The sequence below is a fragment of the Heterodontus francisci genome, chromosome 47 (assembly GCF_036365525.1).
Source record: "Heterodontus francisci isolate sHetFra1 chromosome 47, sHetFra1.hap1, whole genome shotgun sequence".
Classification (NCBI taxonomy): domain Eukaryota; kingdom Metazoa; phylum Chordata; class Chondrichthyes; order Heterodontiformes; family Heterodontidae; genus Heterodontus; species Heterodontus francisci.
In genome coordinates this window covers 6,695,817-6,715,046 of record NC_090417.1, presented here as the reverse complement: position 1 = coordinate 6,715,046, position 19,230 = coordinate 6,695,817, and the positions used below count along the sequence as shown (strand labels likewise).

The 19,230-nt window shown below is 43.1% G+C and overlaps 1 protein-coding gene across 1 annotated transcript in view; it reads right to left on the bottom strand.

Moving 5' to 3' along the window:
• Nucleotides 1-2,847: 2,847 nt before the first annotated feature.
• Nucleotides 2,848-19,230, bottom strand: part of zmat4a (zinc finger, matrin-type 4a) — a 184,476-nt gene continuing 168,093 nt past the window's right edge. Inside the window, exons 8-10 of the mRNA XM_068023252.1 lie at nt 6,684-6,854; nt 4,196-4,355; nt 2,848-2,852 (exon numbers count right to left, since the gene is read on the bottom strand). Coding sequence (XP_067879353.1) covers nt 2,848-2,852; nt 4,196-4,355; nt 6,684-6,854 — 336 coding nt within the window. The remainder of the gene's footprint in view (nt 2,853-4,195; nt 4,356-6,683; nt 6,855-19,230) is intronic.

Below are 19,230 nucleotides of genomic sequence, written 5' to 3'. Positions count from 1 at the left end.
TGTTTTATTGCACACAGGAAATGCAGAGATTGTCATGGAAACGAAATACACTCTATTTACAGTATTCTGTCGACTTTTGTCACAAATACAAGGACAGAAACATAACAGTTTCTCCCTTCAGAACACAAGGAACTGAGCTGCGAATGTAAAAAGCAGCAGCAACATAGGTTTACATAGAGATGTATACACCACAGGGGGCTGCATTAACTCACTGATGATAACATCATACCATCACCACTTTAACACAATCCAAGAGACATCCCATTGAGAGTTGCTGGCCTGAAGTTTAAAAACATTCACTAAAGTAATTCACAGTTTGATGAGCATTCCATGTCTTGCTTCACTCTGCAAAATAACTAATATGCTATTCTGTAAAACTTTCTCCAATTACTAATTTTATAGGTTTGAATATTCTGAAAACTTGTGATTGGATTACCTGATCTGCTGGCTTTGGGCAAGATGCAATGATTCTTTTATCTCCTTAGTCTCTGTGGGCAGTACCAGATCTGTTGTGCATTTCCAGCATGTTCTTCTTTACATTTATCATTTGTTTCATTTCCCACCACTTCCATACCTTTCTTCATTCTGGAAGAGCTGAGTACTTTGTTCAGTCATCTGAATGGCTGCTGCTCAGTCAGTTGACAGAATGCATTCATTGAATGACAGTACTTATTACCATCTTATCATTTCCCCTCCCCACAATGTATTCTTTTTGGAACATTTTGTTCAAGTACAGCTATCATTTCAGAGTTTTAAAAAATATTTAAGTACAATAGAATTTCACTTAAACCTAATTGAGAGATTTTATGTTGGCAAGATTCCTCAGAATGATATATCCTTCTCAATTGTCAACGAGTTAATCAGGGCTTAAAACTACATCTAGATAACTGAAACATTCATTGTTTAATGTAATTATATTCTGGATATATTTTTCATATGGTGCTTTTTCCATCAAGATGAATAATAGGTTTCCTATGGTGTTTGTATCTATAAGTTATCAAAGAAATCTGCAATTAAAATTAGTATTCCTGGTGCTCGGTGACTTAGGGTATTACAATCTTCTCTTTTATCCTCTTGAAATGTGAGTGTGCATCTTGCTTAGATAGAAAAACTGAACAGCATACTTGAAATAGGTTTCAGTAGTTTCATTACATTCCAAGTTGACAAAGTTGCTTTTTCAAGTCACTTCTAAGTTCCCTGCAAATGAGGGGGTTAATTCTGAGAAGACTTACTGCACTGGACTGGGACACCAAATATTGAAGAGGCTAGCATATCACAGCCTATCCAGTGAAGGCCCTTCCATCACTCAAAAGGCATTTATCCATCAAATAGTATATATGAAAATATCTACAGTTACAAATATGAAAACTTTAAGGCTTGACATCATCATGCTAGAAGATATAAATTGGAGACCAGATTTGCGAGCATGTACTCAAAAATCCAGATTTCAGTACCTACCTTGATTGCATTGTAATGAAGCAAGCAATTTGAATACTGCCCAGACTAGTAATCGCAAACTTTGATCTGTCTACTGGCTGTAAGGGTTCCATGTGAAATGAACTTGGGCAGCCTCAACTCAGCTAACAGTGGACTTGCGCCTCAGTATAAAACCATTTACAGTTTGGCACTAAATTGTTAATTTTGGTAGGATGAGAGAAATTCACTGGGCTTCAATTCAGGGTATTCTTCTGAGATTAGGACCAAGGCCTATCTACATTAAATCTGATCTGAACTGTTCAGTGTTGACATTAGGTAACAAAACTAATGTCATTCCTCAGCACCAACATACTTTGCCTCTGTAAGCACAAATTTAACCATCCACTTTAAATGTGAATGTGACAAATTTATTCATTCACCCTCCTAATTTCCTGTTCCTAACAGGGCAATGAACAGGTTATATTCATCTTTACAAAGTAACAATCTATTTTAACACAGATCATGGAAAATATTTGAGCATAAAGTGCATTCCCTCCTTCCTTTGAGCACCAAACATGGGGAAGTTTTAACACTTGGACTTGTAAAAACTGGGAACTGTGCTGAGATTGCCCCAAGCAAATTTCACTGAGGACCCATATAGCATTCAGAGAGGAAGACACTTTCATATTGTCAGACTGAGCTAGATTGCAATACAGACTCTGGAGATGAATAGACAGTGTGTCAATCCATTAAACCAGTTTCTTTGTTGCACTCTCAATTCTCAGTCAGAAGATCATGGGCTCAATCCCCACTCCAGAGACTTGAGTACAGAATTTAGGTTAATACTTCAGTGCAGTACTGAGGTAGTGCTAGACTGTCAGAGATTCCACCTTGCTATGTTTCCCTCAATTACAAAAATGACATCACTTTAATAGTACTTAAAATTGAAGCAATTTGGGACACTCTGATGATGTGACAGGTGCTACATAAATGCAAATTCTTCAGTGCAGTTCTTCAAAAAATTTAAAAACTTCAGAAAGAACATTTTGGGTTCTTCCTGGAATACAGCCTCCTTTATCCACCAGCCTGGGACAACCTGGACGACAAACTAATAACAACTGTGTTTTACAATCAGTCTGGAGAAAGTGTGCTTGAAGTGATATGAGTTTCCCCTGCCACCAAAGAAAGATGCTCACTCTTGTGCCAAGCTGATAACCAATGGAATTCACTTCCTATTTTCAGATTCGAGTGACAGACATCTTTGTCAGTTGCTTCTGTTTCGAAAAAAAAACTCTATTTAAAGGTGTCCAATGCCTTTTGAGAAAGATGTCCATCTCTGCTTTGAGTAAAATGTGACTCCCCATCAGGAAAATAAAATTTCTTGAAGTACAATTCACAATTTTGCTCTTGAAGGATCTCACAATTGGTTTTTCAGGCTGAAATGCAAAAAAAAAATGGTTAAACAGTTAGAATATGCACTGCACACAATATGGCAAAGGATAATCCTCAAACATTTCTACAAAATACATCAAAAAACATTTTCTGAGATTCTTTTTACAACAGGATTACTGTTGCATTAAGGTTAAGCTCACTTCTATTATTTCCCGTCTTTTGAAATCTGACTGAGAATGCAGGCAGATGCTTTGCTCTCAGACCCTCTATTTATGGTTTCTGATAATTGGACAGCTTGAGATGACCTGTGACTTTTTTCCCAATTATTTTGCTGGTGCCTCATTCCGATGGGCAATCGTATAGAGCTCTGCTCATCACCTTATCATGGAAGGATAGCAAAAAATCTGTGCAGTTTCAAATCTGGTTCGCTTTCAGAATGATTCACAACATTATGTTACAGTTACCTTCACATGTAGGATGCTTCTCCATGCGTGCAACTGCCAAAGTCAAAGCTTCTTTACCCTTAAGTTGCACTGTATGGGCTGAATTTAGTGCTCCTGTCACGAGTCCCAGTGGCAGAGCCGAAAGCGGGTGCCCTTGTCATCTGTGATGGGTGCAGCCAGCCGACCGTCATTAAGTGGTGGGCAGCCACTTTGCATAATAGAGGCGTGGGGCTCGTCGCACGACAGGGAAGGGCTCTGAGGCGCTGATTGCAGCACATCCAAGATATAGCCCACCAAACCGTTGCACCTAATACAATGCCTACCCATGCAGAGTGACCCCCACACAGTCCCCACTGGACCATTGTACCTATTACTATACCCACCTGACCTCACCCGAGACCAAGTCCAGCCGTGCAGAGTGCACAGCCGACAGGCTTCCACTTCCCTTCTTCCCCTATCCACTGCTCCCGATGGCTACCTTTTCATTGCGGCACTTTGCACCTTTCACTGGCTGGGGATCCAAAGGCACATGAGGGCTGACCGTCATCCAATTAATTCCAAGCCCTCCATTGAATTGCAATAAATTGCCTTCAAATGTATTGTGTGCTTTGGGACATCCTGAGATTGTGAATGGGAGTATATAAATGCAAGTCTTTCTCTATTATATTTTCTACTTGATGTAAATATGCAGCAAAGGATTAAGATGCATCAGTTCAAGATACAAAAGCACAGAGTTAGGCTAGTTTCCAGGAAGTACCTCTTTACTCAGGCAATTATCGACCTCTGAAAGAGGCTGTCAGTGTGTACGGTGAGTGTGGATTCATTTCAGGCCTTCAAAAGGGACCTGGACAATTCTCTGCATGTGGATGGACATCGAAAGTCCTGGAAGGTTGATGGGTTAACTGGACCTAGTGATATCAGTTGCCAATTACTTGCTTACTTACCTTCAGGAATCTCCCAGAGTTTTTCTCCTACAGCATTTACCTTGGGGGTTGTGGGGGAGTTGATGGTGCTTCTCAAGGTGGAATGGGTCAAGCTTGATGGACCATTTGGTTTTTTGTCCTTTTTCAATGCATCGTAAAGCTGGGGTCCAAATTTACCTTTCTAACAAAAGAGCAGGAGAAATATATCTTGGAAATTAAAGACACTCTTGGAAAATTATAGCCTCAGTAATTGCACCCTTCAACGCTGTAGGCTCCTGTAAATTAATGGGTTAGTTACATTCTTTTTCCCTTGTTCCCATTTTTAATTTCAGGAGTGCACTGATGGACACACATGCACGAAGGCACCTCGTACAAAAAATGCCTACAAGGATGCTCTTTGACGCCAAACAATCCAACATGGAAGCACTACACCAAACAATATTTCAGATTTAATTTGGTAAAACTGAGATATCACAGGCTTCGCTAATTTTTAATACCTGAACTTTACAAATATTTAAAATTTTTCAAATTAAATGATATCGAGTGAATTTCAGCAATTTGGAGTCTATTATTGGTTCCAATTAAACCAACAGCTGAGGGTTCAATGAAAAGTGAAGTGTCACCTTTCTCTGCTCAAGTATGTAATTACCATTGACTACCATGCATATGTATGGGGATGTGAATATGACTGAGGACCCAAAGATAAAATGCAGCAGATTTTGACCTGTTTCATGAACAGCAATAATTTTGCAAATTTTCCTTTAAAATATAAAATTACTGTTGAGACCTTTTACAATTCTGATTCTACCTCCAATAATTTGTCAGTTAAAATGCAAGTTAGTAACCTCAGGCAGAGTGAAGTCTTGCTCCCGCACTGGGCCTGTGATTCTCAATGTTAGAGGTCTAAGCACACCATGGTTGACCATTTTCAACCACCCCTTTCTAAAGGAGCATGTGGCATTATAAAAGAATCTGAAGGCCCTGATGTTAATCCTGAGAAAAGTTGGGAGTGGTGGTGGGGGGGGATGTTCCAACATTGCATGGGAAACCTGAAGTTTTAACCCACCTGTCAGAGGTTTTTTAACCTAGCCAGCTCATTCGCATTTTGTCCGTCCATTGCACAGTGGCAGGAGTGATGTGGTCCTGAATAATGCGATCTGAACTCCAGTATTTAAAGGACCACTCTGAAGACAGAATTATGAAGTTTGAAACAAGACAAGGTGTGACAATAAACACCAGACTGGAAAAGGCTGTGCTGCTGGGGTCAGTGAGGAGCTGGAGAGAGATACAGTTCCCTGGCAATGGGACAAAACCTGCTGCCGACACTAACCAGGTTAGGCTGGAGATAGCCAAGGAGGTCAGCATGTGCCACGCTCATGACTTCCATGCAGAAAATGCTTTAATGACCCAATCAGGTAACCAGGTCAGGAAAGGCAAGTACAGTTACACATTCACCTACATCCTGCTGTGTGTATCACCCTATCCCCTCACTATGCCCTCTCAAGCTATTCTATCACAGCACTCCTCACTGTGAAATGCCCTCCCATTTAGTTTGCAGTTGCACCCATCCCTCTCTCTCACTATACACTTCTTCACATTCCTATCGATTCACCACTGTCGCTCACCAAATGAACTCCATCCACTGGCTGACCACATGCTATTACACCCACTCACAGGTCTGTTCTTTCCTTTGTTGCAGGAGGAGATTACAGAACATGAGAGGGAGAGAACTACAGGTGGTCCTCTACAGATTTGCCAACTCACAAATGCAGAGGAGGAGTGCTGGAGATAAGTGGTGGTTGGTTGTTTGCAGGAATTCTTTGCATCGGTGGCATTGGTGGAGAGGTGGGGGCTGGTCTGGTGCAACCTAAGTAAACTAATAAGTTGATCCCTTACAACCCAGAGAGCAATGTGAGCAGCTGGTGCTGCTTTGTCCTCAATACCTTCCTCCTCCATGTCTTCCTCATCTTCCTCCTCCTCCTTGGAATCATCCAAAGAGGATCTGCGCTCTTAATTTTGTTCTTCCCGAAAGCTCAAACTTCGGTCCCGCACAATGTGCAGCATGCAGCACATCACAACTATTTTGGACATCCTCGCTGGTGCATACTGAAAGGACCTACAGATCTGCCCAACACCTGAAGTGCATCTTCAGCATACTGATGGCTTGTTCAATCACACATCTGGTAGTCATATGGCATTGATTGTGGCACTGTTGGGCTTCATTAATAAGGTTTCTGACAGACAAGTTTGAAGTGGGTATCTCTTGTTTCCAAGCAGCCACTCCTAAGTCTACTGGCATGTTAAAAGACGTCCGGGAACTTGGACTGCCACAGGACGAAAGCATCAGAGTAGCTCCCTAGGAACCTTACACACACTTGCATAAATAGCTTTTTGAGGTTGTACACTAGGTGCATATTGATGGAGTGAAAGCCCTTGCAGTTGATGAATATTCCTGGTTGATCTGGAATGCGCATATTGCCAAATGTGTGCAGTTGATGATGCCCTACACCTGTGGGAAGCCAGTCTGAAACACAAATCCAAGCAGCCGCACATTCTGACTGGCATCATTGCAGGCCAAGTTCACATAATTGCTGGCACTGGCAAACAAGATATCAATCACCTGATTCATGCATTTGCATGTTGCTAACTGGGAGCTACTGGATATGTCTCTGGCAGAGCCCTGAAAGTATCCAAAGGCTAAAAAGTTGAGGTTAGTGGTGACTTTGGCAGTTACTGATAATGCATGGCACCAGGTCTTTTTTAAGGAGGCTGCAGATGTCTGATAGTATCTGACACAACAGCCTGAACCTCCTGAAACACTGCTCTTTGAGTGTCAAGGAAACTCAGGCTCTGCCTGTACACCCTATATCATGGGTAGTGTCTCCAAAAAGTTGCACCACTCTGCTGCTCTTCTTTCTGCTGCACAGCTACAGGTCTCAGGAACAGTCTGATTTCACTGGTACTGGTCGTATTGGTCCTAATCCAAGGTCCAGTCTAAGGCGGCCAAAGTGCCCCCAATCCCGCCATACTGCTGTGATTCAGAGAAGCCCTGAAGTGTAGAAAGTAAACTTTCAGTAAAGTTACTGTGCACAAATTCATTCCCACTCGCAGTTAAAAAAGCAGCTATGAGTATTAAGTATTTATCGCCATATTTCCATGAGATGGATTAACCCCTCAATTGCAATTGTGTTCTTGCCTTGATTTCAGTGGCGAGTTTCAGGAAGCCCAGGAAGTTCGTGGATACAGTGTTAAATTTCAAAGTGAATTGAAATATCATTCCAGTTGAGTAATTAGCATATGTTAATAGGCAGCCATCTCTCCTGTGAGGGTTGCACGCAAGCAGCCGAACATGCTCGAGTTAAAGGTGAAAGTTGGTGGGTTGGAGCCGGCTTTTGTTCGCATTAACCCCCACCCGCACCCAAACCCACCCGAACCTCCAGGTGAGAATCCCCTCCACCCCTCCCCCCTGGCTTCATTGTCATATTTATCATTGAACCAGATCTAGAAAAAGGAGCTGCTCAGAAGCAGGGCTAGGTGAACAAGGAAGTATATTTCCTAATTCCTGTTCTTCCATTTTCTCCTTTTTCCTTCCCTCCTCCCCATAAAATAATGAATTACCTTGAGGCATGTCAGTTGCATCTTGTGCCAAAACAGTCACATGCACGACCACTCTCCCAGTATATACACAGGCCTGGTTACTTGAGATTGCTTATTCATTCATCCTTTTACATTTTGGGATCCCACTTTCCTCTCAAAGACTCTGTACTGCCATTTCAATCCTGATTAAATCAATATCCCATCAGCAGGATGCTCAAGGTGCTGTGAAGTATGCAGGGTACATTAATAGCAATGCCATCTTAATATCAGTGTGTTTTTTTAAATAATGAATAACAGAATATAGCAGCCTGATCACTAATGGGGAGTTACTGATAGTCCAGCTGATGTAATTTGATGATTACTGCATTCTTGCATCTCTTTTAATTAAATGATAAATTATGGATCTCGCTCTGTTTTTGAAGCTATTTAATTCAACCATTTAACAAATAGTTTGAGACTGAAATGTTGATTATGCCATTGCTGCATTAAAAGACAACTCTTTTCCAGACGTTTTTGTTAACAGGCTGTTTCATTAACAGCCTTCATATCATTACAAGAGCTATGAAACAAAAATCAAATGTTTGAGGCTCTGTGGCTATAAATTTGTGCAACTTTCCACATGGAAAAGGTATATGGAAAGTCAAGCCAATCTAATTAGGAGTAGGATTCTTATGCACACTTGAAATTACCAGCTCGTGGATTCCTAAATGTCGAGGAGTCAGCAATTTATAATTATTTTACTCGTGAAACAGACCAGCGAAGCTCAATCAGAGCATTGCTGCTTTGAGTTATGTTGCTGCTTTTAACTAAGGAATACAGATCTTGCTAAATGATTCAAATTCCAGTTTCTACTGGAATGGGTCAGCTAATAGTTGATTTTGCTTTCTGAGCAGGAACTTATTCTTACACAGTAACATTTGTAGCAGAGATTTTCCATTGTCAACTGCCAAGCATAATCTGGTCAAATGTTATGAAATTCATGGATGTGCATACAGAATAGTCCTTGGGATCCCAAGCCACATGGCCTCTCAATAATATCATAGACAAGGAAAATACAATCAGATAATAAAAGCAAAATACTGCGGATGCTGGAAATCTGAAATAAAAACAAGAAATGCTGGAAATACTCAGCAGGTCTGGCAGCATCTGTGGAGAGAGAAGCAGAGTTAACATTTTGGGTCAGTGACCCTTCTTCGGAACTGGCAAATATTAGAAATGTCAAAGGTTATAAGCAAGTAAAGCGGGGGTGGGGCAAGAGATAACAAAGGAGAAGGTGTTGATAGGTCAAGGTCACAGAATAGCTGACCAGAAGGTCATGGAGCAAAGGCAAACAATATGTTAATAGTGTGTTGAAAGACAAAGCATTAGTACAGATAGGGTGTTAACGGACTGAAGATTGAACAGCAGCAAGCACAAACATGAAAAAAAAACAGTGGGTAAGAAAACTGAACAAACTAAGATGAAATGAAATAAACAGACAAAAAAAATGTAAAAAATGTAAAAAAGAAAAAATAACTCAAAATAAAAGTAAAATGGGGGGCCCGTCATGCTCTGAAATTATTGAACTCAATGTTCAGTCTGGCAGGCTGTAGTGTGCCTAATCGGTAAATGAGATGCTGTTCCTCAAGCTTGTGTTGATGTTCACTGGAACACTGCAGCAAGCCCAGGATAGAGATGAGAGCAGGGGGGAGTGTTGACATGGCAAGCAACCGGAAGCTCAGGGTCCTGCTTGCAGACCGAGCGGAGGTGTTCCGCAAAGCGGTCACCCCGTCTGCGTTTGGTCTCCCCAGTGTAGAGGAGACCACATTGTGAGCAGCGAATACAGGATACTACATTGAAAGAAGTACAAGTAAATCGCTGCTTTACCTGAAAGGAGTGTTTGGGGCCTGGGACAGTGAGGAGAGAGGAGGTAAATGGGTAGGTAATACAATCAGATCCTCCGAAAGACTACTTCTGAAAGAATAGAAAAGTTAAAAGGTAAGAAAATTTGCATTATCAAAGGAAATACATAAATAATAAAAATTTCAGTAAATTTAAGCTGATAATCAGTGTTACCTGTGGCTCAGTTGGTAGTGCTCTCACCGCAAAGTCAGTAGGACTTGAGCACAAAAATCTAGGCTGACACTCCAGTGCAGTACTGAGGGAGTGCTGCACTTCTGGAGGTGCTGTCTTTCAGATGAGATTTTACACTGAGGCCCCATCTTCCCTCTCAGGTGAATGCAAAAAATTCCATGGCATTATTTGGAAGAAAAGCAGGGGAGTTGTCCCTGGTCACTGGCGAATATTTTTCCCTCAATCATCATTTAGTTGTTTGGTAGTACAGAACTTGAGTATTGCTGAAAACAGAAACATTTTGTTGAAGCTTTCATCTTGCACTCATCAGGACAATTTGCAAGAGTACCAATGTAAGGGAAGTGAAAAATTTATACTGTATGAGAAGAGAGTGCTGATTGGTTGACAAGTGGACTCTGGTAGAGGTTCAGCCATGGAGAATGCAACAGTTTATGGTGACTAACAGTTAACTGCCAAGCTTTGTTCAAAATTTAAACCAGGCAGCTTGACTCTGATTGGTCAAGGCATTGCCCTGAGGAATGAACCAGCAGATGGCTGTCACTTACTTTGTTTAGCTGAAACAGGCACAATGTGTGTCCATGTTCTTTCTGTCTGCAAAGAATAGGGCCCTGCATATTAATTTATGTAGTTTCCAGTATGCACAAATGCACCACACTGCGAGCCCTACTGACAATCTTAAATTGGTTGTCAGCGTAGTTCATAGCACACTGAGGATTATTTAGCAAATGTTATCCAATTGCGGAATCACATCTCATGTTGGACACTGTTTTGAGTTTTTCAAGCACGGGCTGGTTGGGTATGGCCTGTACCTTGTCCGTTGCGAACAGCGGAAGGGGCATGTTGTTTGATACGATCTGCCAATCTTTGGGATGTATGGCCTATATACCTGGCATCACACTGGCATTGAAAGTCATACATCATATTAATCATTTGTGTGATAGGCAGAATGTCTTTTAGGATTGACGTTGTTTCACGCTGCTACTATGCAGTGGCAACACGTGTGGTGTTCGCCACTAACAGGATGGTGCCATCAAGCCAAAAAGACATTCTGCCTATCATTCGCTGGTTCATTCCTCAGGGCAATGCCTTGACCAATCAGAGTCAAGCTGCCTGGTTTAAATTTCAAACAAAGCTTTGCAGTTAACTGTCAGTCACCATAAACTGGTGCATTCTCCATGGCAATGCCTCTACCAATCAGAGTTCACTTGCCAACTAATCAGCACTCTCTTTTCATACAGTATAAATTTGTTGCTTCCCTTAAATTGGTATTCTTGTGGATTGTCCTGATGAGTGCAAGATGAAAAGCTTTGACAAAATGTCTCTATTTTCAGCAATTCTCAATCAACGTTACAAAAACTGATGATCTGGTCATTATCACATTGCTGTTTGTGGGTGTTTGCTGTGTGAAAATTGGCTGCTCCTTTTCCCACATTACAACAGCGACTACACTTCAACAGTACTTCATTGGCTGTAAAATGCGTTGGGACGTGTTGTGGTTGTGAAAAGCACTATAGAAATGCAAGTCATTCTTTTTCATTTTTTTAATCTTGAAATTTAGCTGTTAAATAATGTAGGAACTTCGGAATATAGGAACAGGAGTAGGCCATTTTAGCCCCTCAAGCCTGTTCTGCCATTCAAAGAGATCATGGCTGATCGGCAACCTAAATAGCTTGACCATTGCTGTCTTGTTACATGATGCCATATGAACTGCTCAGTCAGACTATTGCTTATAAGGTAAATATCATCCTATATTTATTTGACATGTGATCTGGAAACTGTGGTGGTATTTATCAGTTAACTACTTGTGATGTCATTTAAAAATCACGAAGACTGCCGATTTCCACCTACCTAACATTGCCTACGCTCATCTGCTGCTGAAACATTCATCGATTCCTTTGTTACCTCTAGACTTGACTGTTCCAATGCACTCCTGGCCGGCCTCCTACATTCTTCCCTCTATAAACTTGACCTTGTCCAAAATTCTGCTGCCCATGACCTAACTTGCACAAAGTCTCACTTAGCCATCACCCCTGTCCTCGCTGACTTACATTGGCTCCAGGTTAAGCAATGCCTTTAATTTAAAATTCTTTTCCTTGTTTTCAAATCCTTCCATGACCTCGCCTCTCCCTAGCTCTGTAATCTCCTCCAGCCCGTAACCCTCCGAGATATCTGTGCGGCTCTAATTCTGGCCTTTTGAACATCCCCAGTTTTAATCACTCCATTATTGGTGTCTGTGCCTTCAGCTGTCTTGGCCCTAAGCTCTGGAATCTCCTCCTTAAACCTCTCTGCCTCTCCACCTCTCTTTCCTCCTTTAAGATGCACCTTAGAACCTACCTCTTTGACCAAGCCTTTGGTCATTTGCCCTAATTTCTCGTCATTTGATTCGGCACCAAATTTTGCTTCATAATGCTCCCGTGAAGTGCCTTGGGATTTATTATGATATTATAGGGGATATATAAATACAAGCAGTTATTGTTGATGAGATGCGATGACATGGATCAACCGGCAGCTGAAATGTGATTTTATTTTTAAGGGTGGAGGGGAGGGGGTGGTGCTAAGGCAACAGACAAAAAAAAGAAAAGAAGATAGAAAAGGCTGTCAAAGAGGCCATGCAGCACTGGATGGTATATGAATTATCAGCAATGGACACAAGCCAGCAGTCAGTGAGGATTGAAAGCATACAGAAGAAAATAATACCGCTTGGTCCAATAAAGATGATTTGTCTTTTTCTGATTCAGTAACACATTCACAGTGAATTTTGACAACCACAGAACATCTTTGATGTCACTTGTGTGTCTGGCCTAGAAATGCATCAAATATACATGGACAGGTTGCAGATGTGAAAAGCGTTTCTTGTGTGGAGACACAGAAATCAGAGATTTTTGTTGCAAGGGAAATACATTTCAGGAAAGCAGAGTTGCCATTTTTAAAAAATAGAATTCAACCTGCCTTCGCTTAAGCAGTTTGAGACTTCCACTCGTAAATCATTGCAGAAATTTTCCTTTCATGGACATCTTTTTACAAGTTTAACTGAACTATCAGACTGTATCCCATGCCACTGTCACAGAGGTAAATTTATATTGTGTCGGACACTTTTATATGTTTTCACTATACTGCTGTCTTGCATTTACACTTAGATACGAAAGCCAATCTCTATCAGTACATTGTATATTATGTACATTAGTACATTACTACAGTTCTCTTTCTGTAGAAACCATCAGGCACCAAATGTGTAGGATCAGTACCTGTGCTTACAAAGTTGAAACTAACTGCCCCTATTTCCAACAGTGAATTTGTAGACCCATTTCAGTGGGTCTGTGTTGCTGTTAGTTCCCAGAATCTAGGCTTGTTTAAATTGTGAAGTGCAGTCAACACAGAAATACTGTGGGTCAACCATCAGTTGTACCTCTGGACTTGACTTTCAAGTTCATTCTAAGCCTTTCCCTCCCTTCCTCAGATCCAGATTGCGTGCAGGGAGATTTAAAAAATATATATTTTATTTAAACATAGGGCAAATCGGGGAGGCGGTGGCATAGTGGTATTGTCACTGGACTAATAACCCAGAGACAGGGTATTGCTCTGGGGACATGGGTTCGAATCCCACCAGAGCAGAAGGTGAAATTTGAGTTCAATTCATGAAAACCTGAAATTAAAAAAAAAAGCTCGTCTAACGATGGCCATGAAACCACTGTCAACCCATCTGATTCACGAATGTCCTTTAGGGAAGGAAATCTGCTACCCTTACCTGGTCTGGCCTACATGTGACTCCAGACCCAGAGCAATGTGGATGACTCTTAAATGCCCTCTGAAATGGCCGAGAAAGCCACTCAGTTGTATCTAACTGCTACGAAGTCAATAATGAACGAAACTGGACAGACCACCTGGCATTGACCTAGGCACCGGAAACGACAACGGCAAACCCAGCCCTGTCGACTCTGCAACGTCCTCCTGATGAACATCTGGGGGCTTGTGCCAAAGTTGGGAGAGCTGTCCCACAGACTCGTCAGGCAATAGAATCATACGTTATGGACAATGTCCCAGACACCGCCATTACCATCCCCGGGTATGTCCTGTCCCACTGGCAGGACAGACCCAGCAGAGGTGGCGGCACAGTGGTATACAGTCAGGAGGGAGTTGCCCTGGGAGTCCTGAACTTCGACACATGATCCTATGAAGTCTCATGGCATCAGGTCAAACATGGGCAATGAAACGACCTGCTTATTACCACTTACCACCCTCCGTCAGATGATGAATCAGTTCTCCTCCATGTTGAATACCACTTGGAGGAAGCACTGAGAGTGGCAAGGGCACTGAATGTACTCTGGGTGGGGGACTTCAATGTCCATCACCAAGAGTGGCTCAGTAGCACCACTACTGACCGAGCTCGCCGAGTCCTAAAGGACATAGCTGCCACTCTGGGTCTGCGGCAGGTGGTGAGGGAACCAACAAGAGGGAAAAACATACTTGACGTCGTCCTCACCAATTTGCCTACCACAGATGCATCTGTCCATGACAGTATTGGTAGAAGTGACCACCGCACAGTCCTTGTGGAGACGAAGTCCCGCCTTCACATTGAGGATACCCTCCATTGTGTTGTGTGGCACTACCACTGTGCCAAATGGAATAGATTTCAAACAGATCTAGCAATGCTAAACTGGGAATCCATGAAGCACTGTGGACCACCAGCAGCAGCAGAATTGTACTCGAGCACAATCTGTAACCTCATGGCCGGCGTAACCTTATGGCCCGGCAAATCCCCCACTCTACCATTCCCATCAAACCGGGAGACCGACCCTGGTTCAATGAAGAGTGCAGGTGGACATGCCAGGAGCAGCAGCAGGCATACCTCAAAATGAAGCGCCAACCTGGTGAAGCTACAACCAAGGACTACATGCGTGCCAAACTGTGTAAGCAGCATGCCATAGACAGAGCTACGTGATCCCACCATCAACGGATCAGATCTAAGCTCTGCAGTCCTGCCATATCCAGTCGTGAATGGTGGTGGATAATTAAACAACTAACTGGGAGAGGTGGCTCCACAAATATCCCATCCTCAATGATGGGGGAGCCCAGCACATCAGTGCAAAAGATAAGGCTGAAGCATTTGCAACAAACTTCAAGCAGAAATGCCGAGTTGATGATCCATCTTGGCCTCCTGCTGAAGTCCCCAGCATCACAGATGCCAGTCTTCAGCCAATTCGATTCATTCCACGTGATATCAAGAAACGACTGAAAGTACGGGATATTGCAAAGGCTATGGGCCCTGACAACATTCCGGCAATAGTACTGAAGACTTGGGCTCCAGAACTAGCCATGCCCCGAGCCAAACTGTTCCAGTACAGTTACAACATTGGCATCTACCCTGCAATGTGGAAAATTGCCCAGGTATGTTCTGTACACAAAAAGCAGGACAAGTTCAACCCAGCCAATTACCGCCCTATCAGTCTACTCTCAACCATCAGTAAAGTGATGGAAGGTATCGACGACACTGCTATCAAGTGGCACTTGCTGAGCAATAACCTGCTCAGTGACGCTCAGTTTGGGTTCCGCCAGGGCCACTCAGCTCCTGACCTCATTACAGCCTTGGTTCAAACATGAACAAAAGAGCTGAACTCGAGGTGAGGTGAGAGTGACTGTCGTTGACATCAAGTCAGCATTTGACCTTGTATGGCATCAAGGAGCCCAAGCCAATCTGAAGTCAATGGGAATCAGGAGGAAAACTCTCCACTGGTTGGAGTCATACCTAGTGCAAAGGAAGATGGTTGTGGTTGTTGGAGGTCAATCATCTGAGCTCCAGGACATCACTGCAGGAGTTCCTCAGGGAAGTGTCCTAGGCCCAACCATCTCCGGCTGCTTCATCAATGTCCTTCCTTCAATCATAAGGTCAGAAGTGGGGATGTTCGCTGATGATTGCACAATATTCAGCACCTTTCATAATTCCTCAGATACTGAAGCAGTCCGTGTAGAAATGCAGCAAGACCTGGACGATATCCAGGCTCGGGTTGATAAGTGGCAAGTAACATTTGCGCCACACAAGTGCCAGGCAATGACTATCTCCAACAAGAGAGAATCTAACCATCTCCCCTTGACATCCAATGGTATTATGATCGCTGAATCCCCCACTATCAACATCCTAGGGGCTACCATTGACCAGAAACTGGAAGAGCCATATAAATACTGTGGCTACAAGAGCAGATCAGAGGCCAGGAATCCTGTGGCGAGTAACTCACCTCCTGACTCGCCAAAGCATGTCCACCATCTACAAGGCACAAGTCAGGAGTGTGATGGAATACTCTCCACTTGCCTGGATGGGTGCAGCTCCAGCTTGACACCATCTAGAACAAAACAGCCCACTTGATCGGCACCCCATACACAAAAATTCACTCCCTCCACCACCGATGCACAGCGGCAGCAGTGAGTGCCATCTACAAAATGCACTGCAGCAACGCACCAAGGCTCCTTAGACAGCACCTTCCAAACGCGCAACCTCTCCCACCTAGAAGGACAAGGGCAACAAATGCATGGGAACACCAGCACCTGCAAGTTCCCCTCCAAGCGACACACCTGACTTGGAACTATATCGCCGTTCCTTCACTGTTGCTGGGTCAAAATCCTGGAACTCACTTCCTAACAGCACTGTGGGTGCACCTACCCTTCAGGGACTGCAGCGGTTCAAGAAGGCAGCTCACCACCACCTTCTCAAGAGCAATTAGGGATGGGCAATAAATGCTGTCCTAGCCGGCAATGCCCACATCCCATGAATGAATTAAAAAAATGTTAATTTACTTGGATCACAGCATGAGCCACATAATCTCCTCAAGTAATTCTCTGCTATTCAGCATTGCACAGCATTGCACCCTTCAGTATTCTCAGGCTTGCTTTGGCAACTGTAACTGTGTGGTGTCACAGTCAGAGATATCACTTTCCTTAAAGACCACATGCCACTCTACAAACATTCAGCATCATAGAAATTTTAGCACAAGAGATCATTCAGCCCATTGTGGTACAAGTGCTAGCTCTACATCAAAGTCTAATTACATTTAAAGCATCTTTCAATAGAATTCTTCAATAATTTATCTAGTTTGATTTTAATTATTAGGTTTTATTCAGTGCTCGACTGGAAAAAAATGCCCTCCCATTACCCGTCTTACACCATTTTCAGGCAGGCCTTGAAATGGGCATCTCAAACTGCATCGTGTTGCAGGCAGGATCCTTATTAAATTGGGGTTCTGTGTGAGTTGCAGTCCTATGCATAAATTGTGCACTATGGGCAGAGTGATTTTTGTGAAGCCAGCAATGCTCCTCCTGGCCCCTCAAAAATCTTCAGGTCCACTACTTTTTTTTAATTTCCAAAATATACTTTATTCATAAAAATCTGTAAAAAATACATTACAAACAGCACCAAGTCAAAAAATACAAACAGGGCAAAGGAGATCAGTTTCCTTCAATACAGGAGTGAGTTGCCTCACAACCCTTCCATTTCATTTTTCAAGCCATATACATTTTACGGCAAACAAAAATTTTCCAGATACAGTTTGAGGTGTTTTCCACGGATCCAGCTCCTCAGTTCAGCTTGGTGGGGGGACCTTACACAGGGGTCTTTCCCCATTGAGCATTCGCTGAGGCTGCCCCAAGCTTTAGTGTGTCTCTCAGCCCGTAGTCCTGAATCTTGGAATGTGCCAGTCTGCAACATTCGGTCGTGGACAACTCTTTGCGCTGGAAGACCAGCAAGTTTCGGGCAAACCAAAGGGCGTCTTTCACCGAATTGATAGTCCTCCAGCAGCAGTTGATGTTTGTCTCGGTGTGCGTCCCTGGGAACAACCCGTAGAGCACAGACTCCTGTGTTACAGAGCTGCTTGGGATGAACCTCGACAAAACCCACTGCATCTCTTTCCACACCTGCTTTGCAAAGACACATTCCAGAAGGAGGTGGGCAACTGTCTCTTCCCCACCACTGCCACCGCGAGGGCATTGTGCAGTGGGGGTGAGACTTAGGGTGTGCAGGAAGGATCTGACGGGGAGGGCTCTTCTCACTACCAGCCAAGCTACATCTTGGTGCTTATTTTAAGGAATACACAGCATTATGGGGTCTCGCAGTGGGGTTTTTTTTGCCAGTTGTTTGGGGTTTGGACAAGCTGCCTGGCCCTGTGATATGTACACATTTATCTGCATTGTTCTATTACAGGTCTGACAATGTTTTCCTTCCCAATGAGAACCACATGGAGCCTTTAAAAGAATTCTGTTCGTACATCAATATTTTCTATTAGTATGTTGTAAAGGTGGCTGTGAATTTTCATTTGGAGTGATGTGAAACTTCTCAAACAACTTATCACACACATATTTTGGAGGACCAAAGAATTATATCTGGTTCATGACCAGCTATTATTGCAATTTACACTTTCCATTATTCCATGGAAATGGGCCATGCTTACCATGAAATGAGTGATAAGAGAGGCAGAAAATAAGACAAGGACAGGCCATAGTGTCAGCTGCCAGTAATACCGCTGTATTTGAATTTTCCATCCGGTCTAATCAATACTACACTATTGGTCTGGCTTTGAATGAATGCCCAATGCATATTCAGATCACATAAGGAATGGTTAATGACAAGCTGACAGCTGCTGCTTTCTGCTGGGGAAAATAAATATCTGTGTGGCACAATGCACTTATGAACTCGCATGAAGCTACACTTTGACACAAGTCATTTTCAACAGAGATCTATCTGATATAGAAAATGGCAGATTCAAGAAGCTGTGGGATTTGCATCTGTAGGCACGTGAACATGAAAAGCTGAGGGGCAGGAAATACCAGCTGGTCCATCCATTCTGACCCACATAGTTATGTTGTAATTAAGCATCATGATCCTCAATGTTCCCCACCCACCAACAATTATGTAATCGTCTGGGAGATTTAAAAAAAATCTGAGATTAAGTCAGGGAAAAAGAAGTCTTGGACATTCCTTCATGATCCCCCCCACCACGCTGAAGGCAATGAAAACAAGACCACAGTGATCATAAGGATAACCACCGAACATCACATCTCCCTTTTTTCTCCAATCATTTCGGACTTATTCAGGAACTCAACCAGCACCCTTTGAACACTTGCAATGATTCACCCTTGACCACCGATCCATCAGGCAGTGGTCTGCACGGAATGTCCTCAAGGCCCTACGGGAAAAGGAGACTGTGGATCCGGTCGGATGGTTCCCCGAGCAGACCGCCAAAGTCATTTGGCGGAATGCCTCATCACCAGAACTTTCAAACAAGCACCAAGATGTAGCTTGGCTGGTGGTAAGAAGAGCCCTCCCTGTCAGATCCTTCCTGCACGCCTGAAGTCTCACCCCCTCTGCACAATGCCCTCGCGGTGGCTGTGGTGGGGAAGAGATG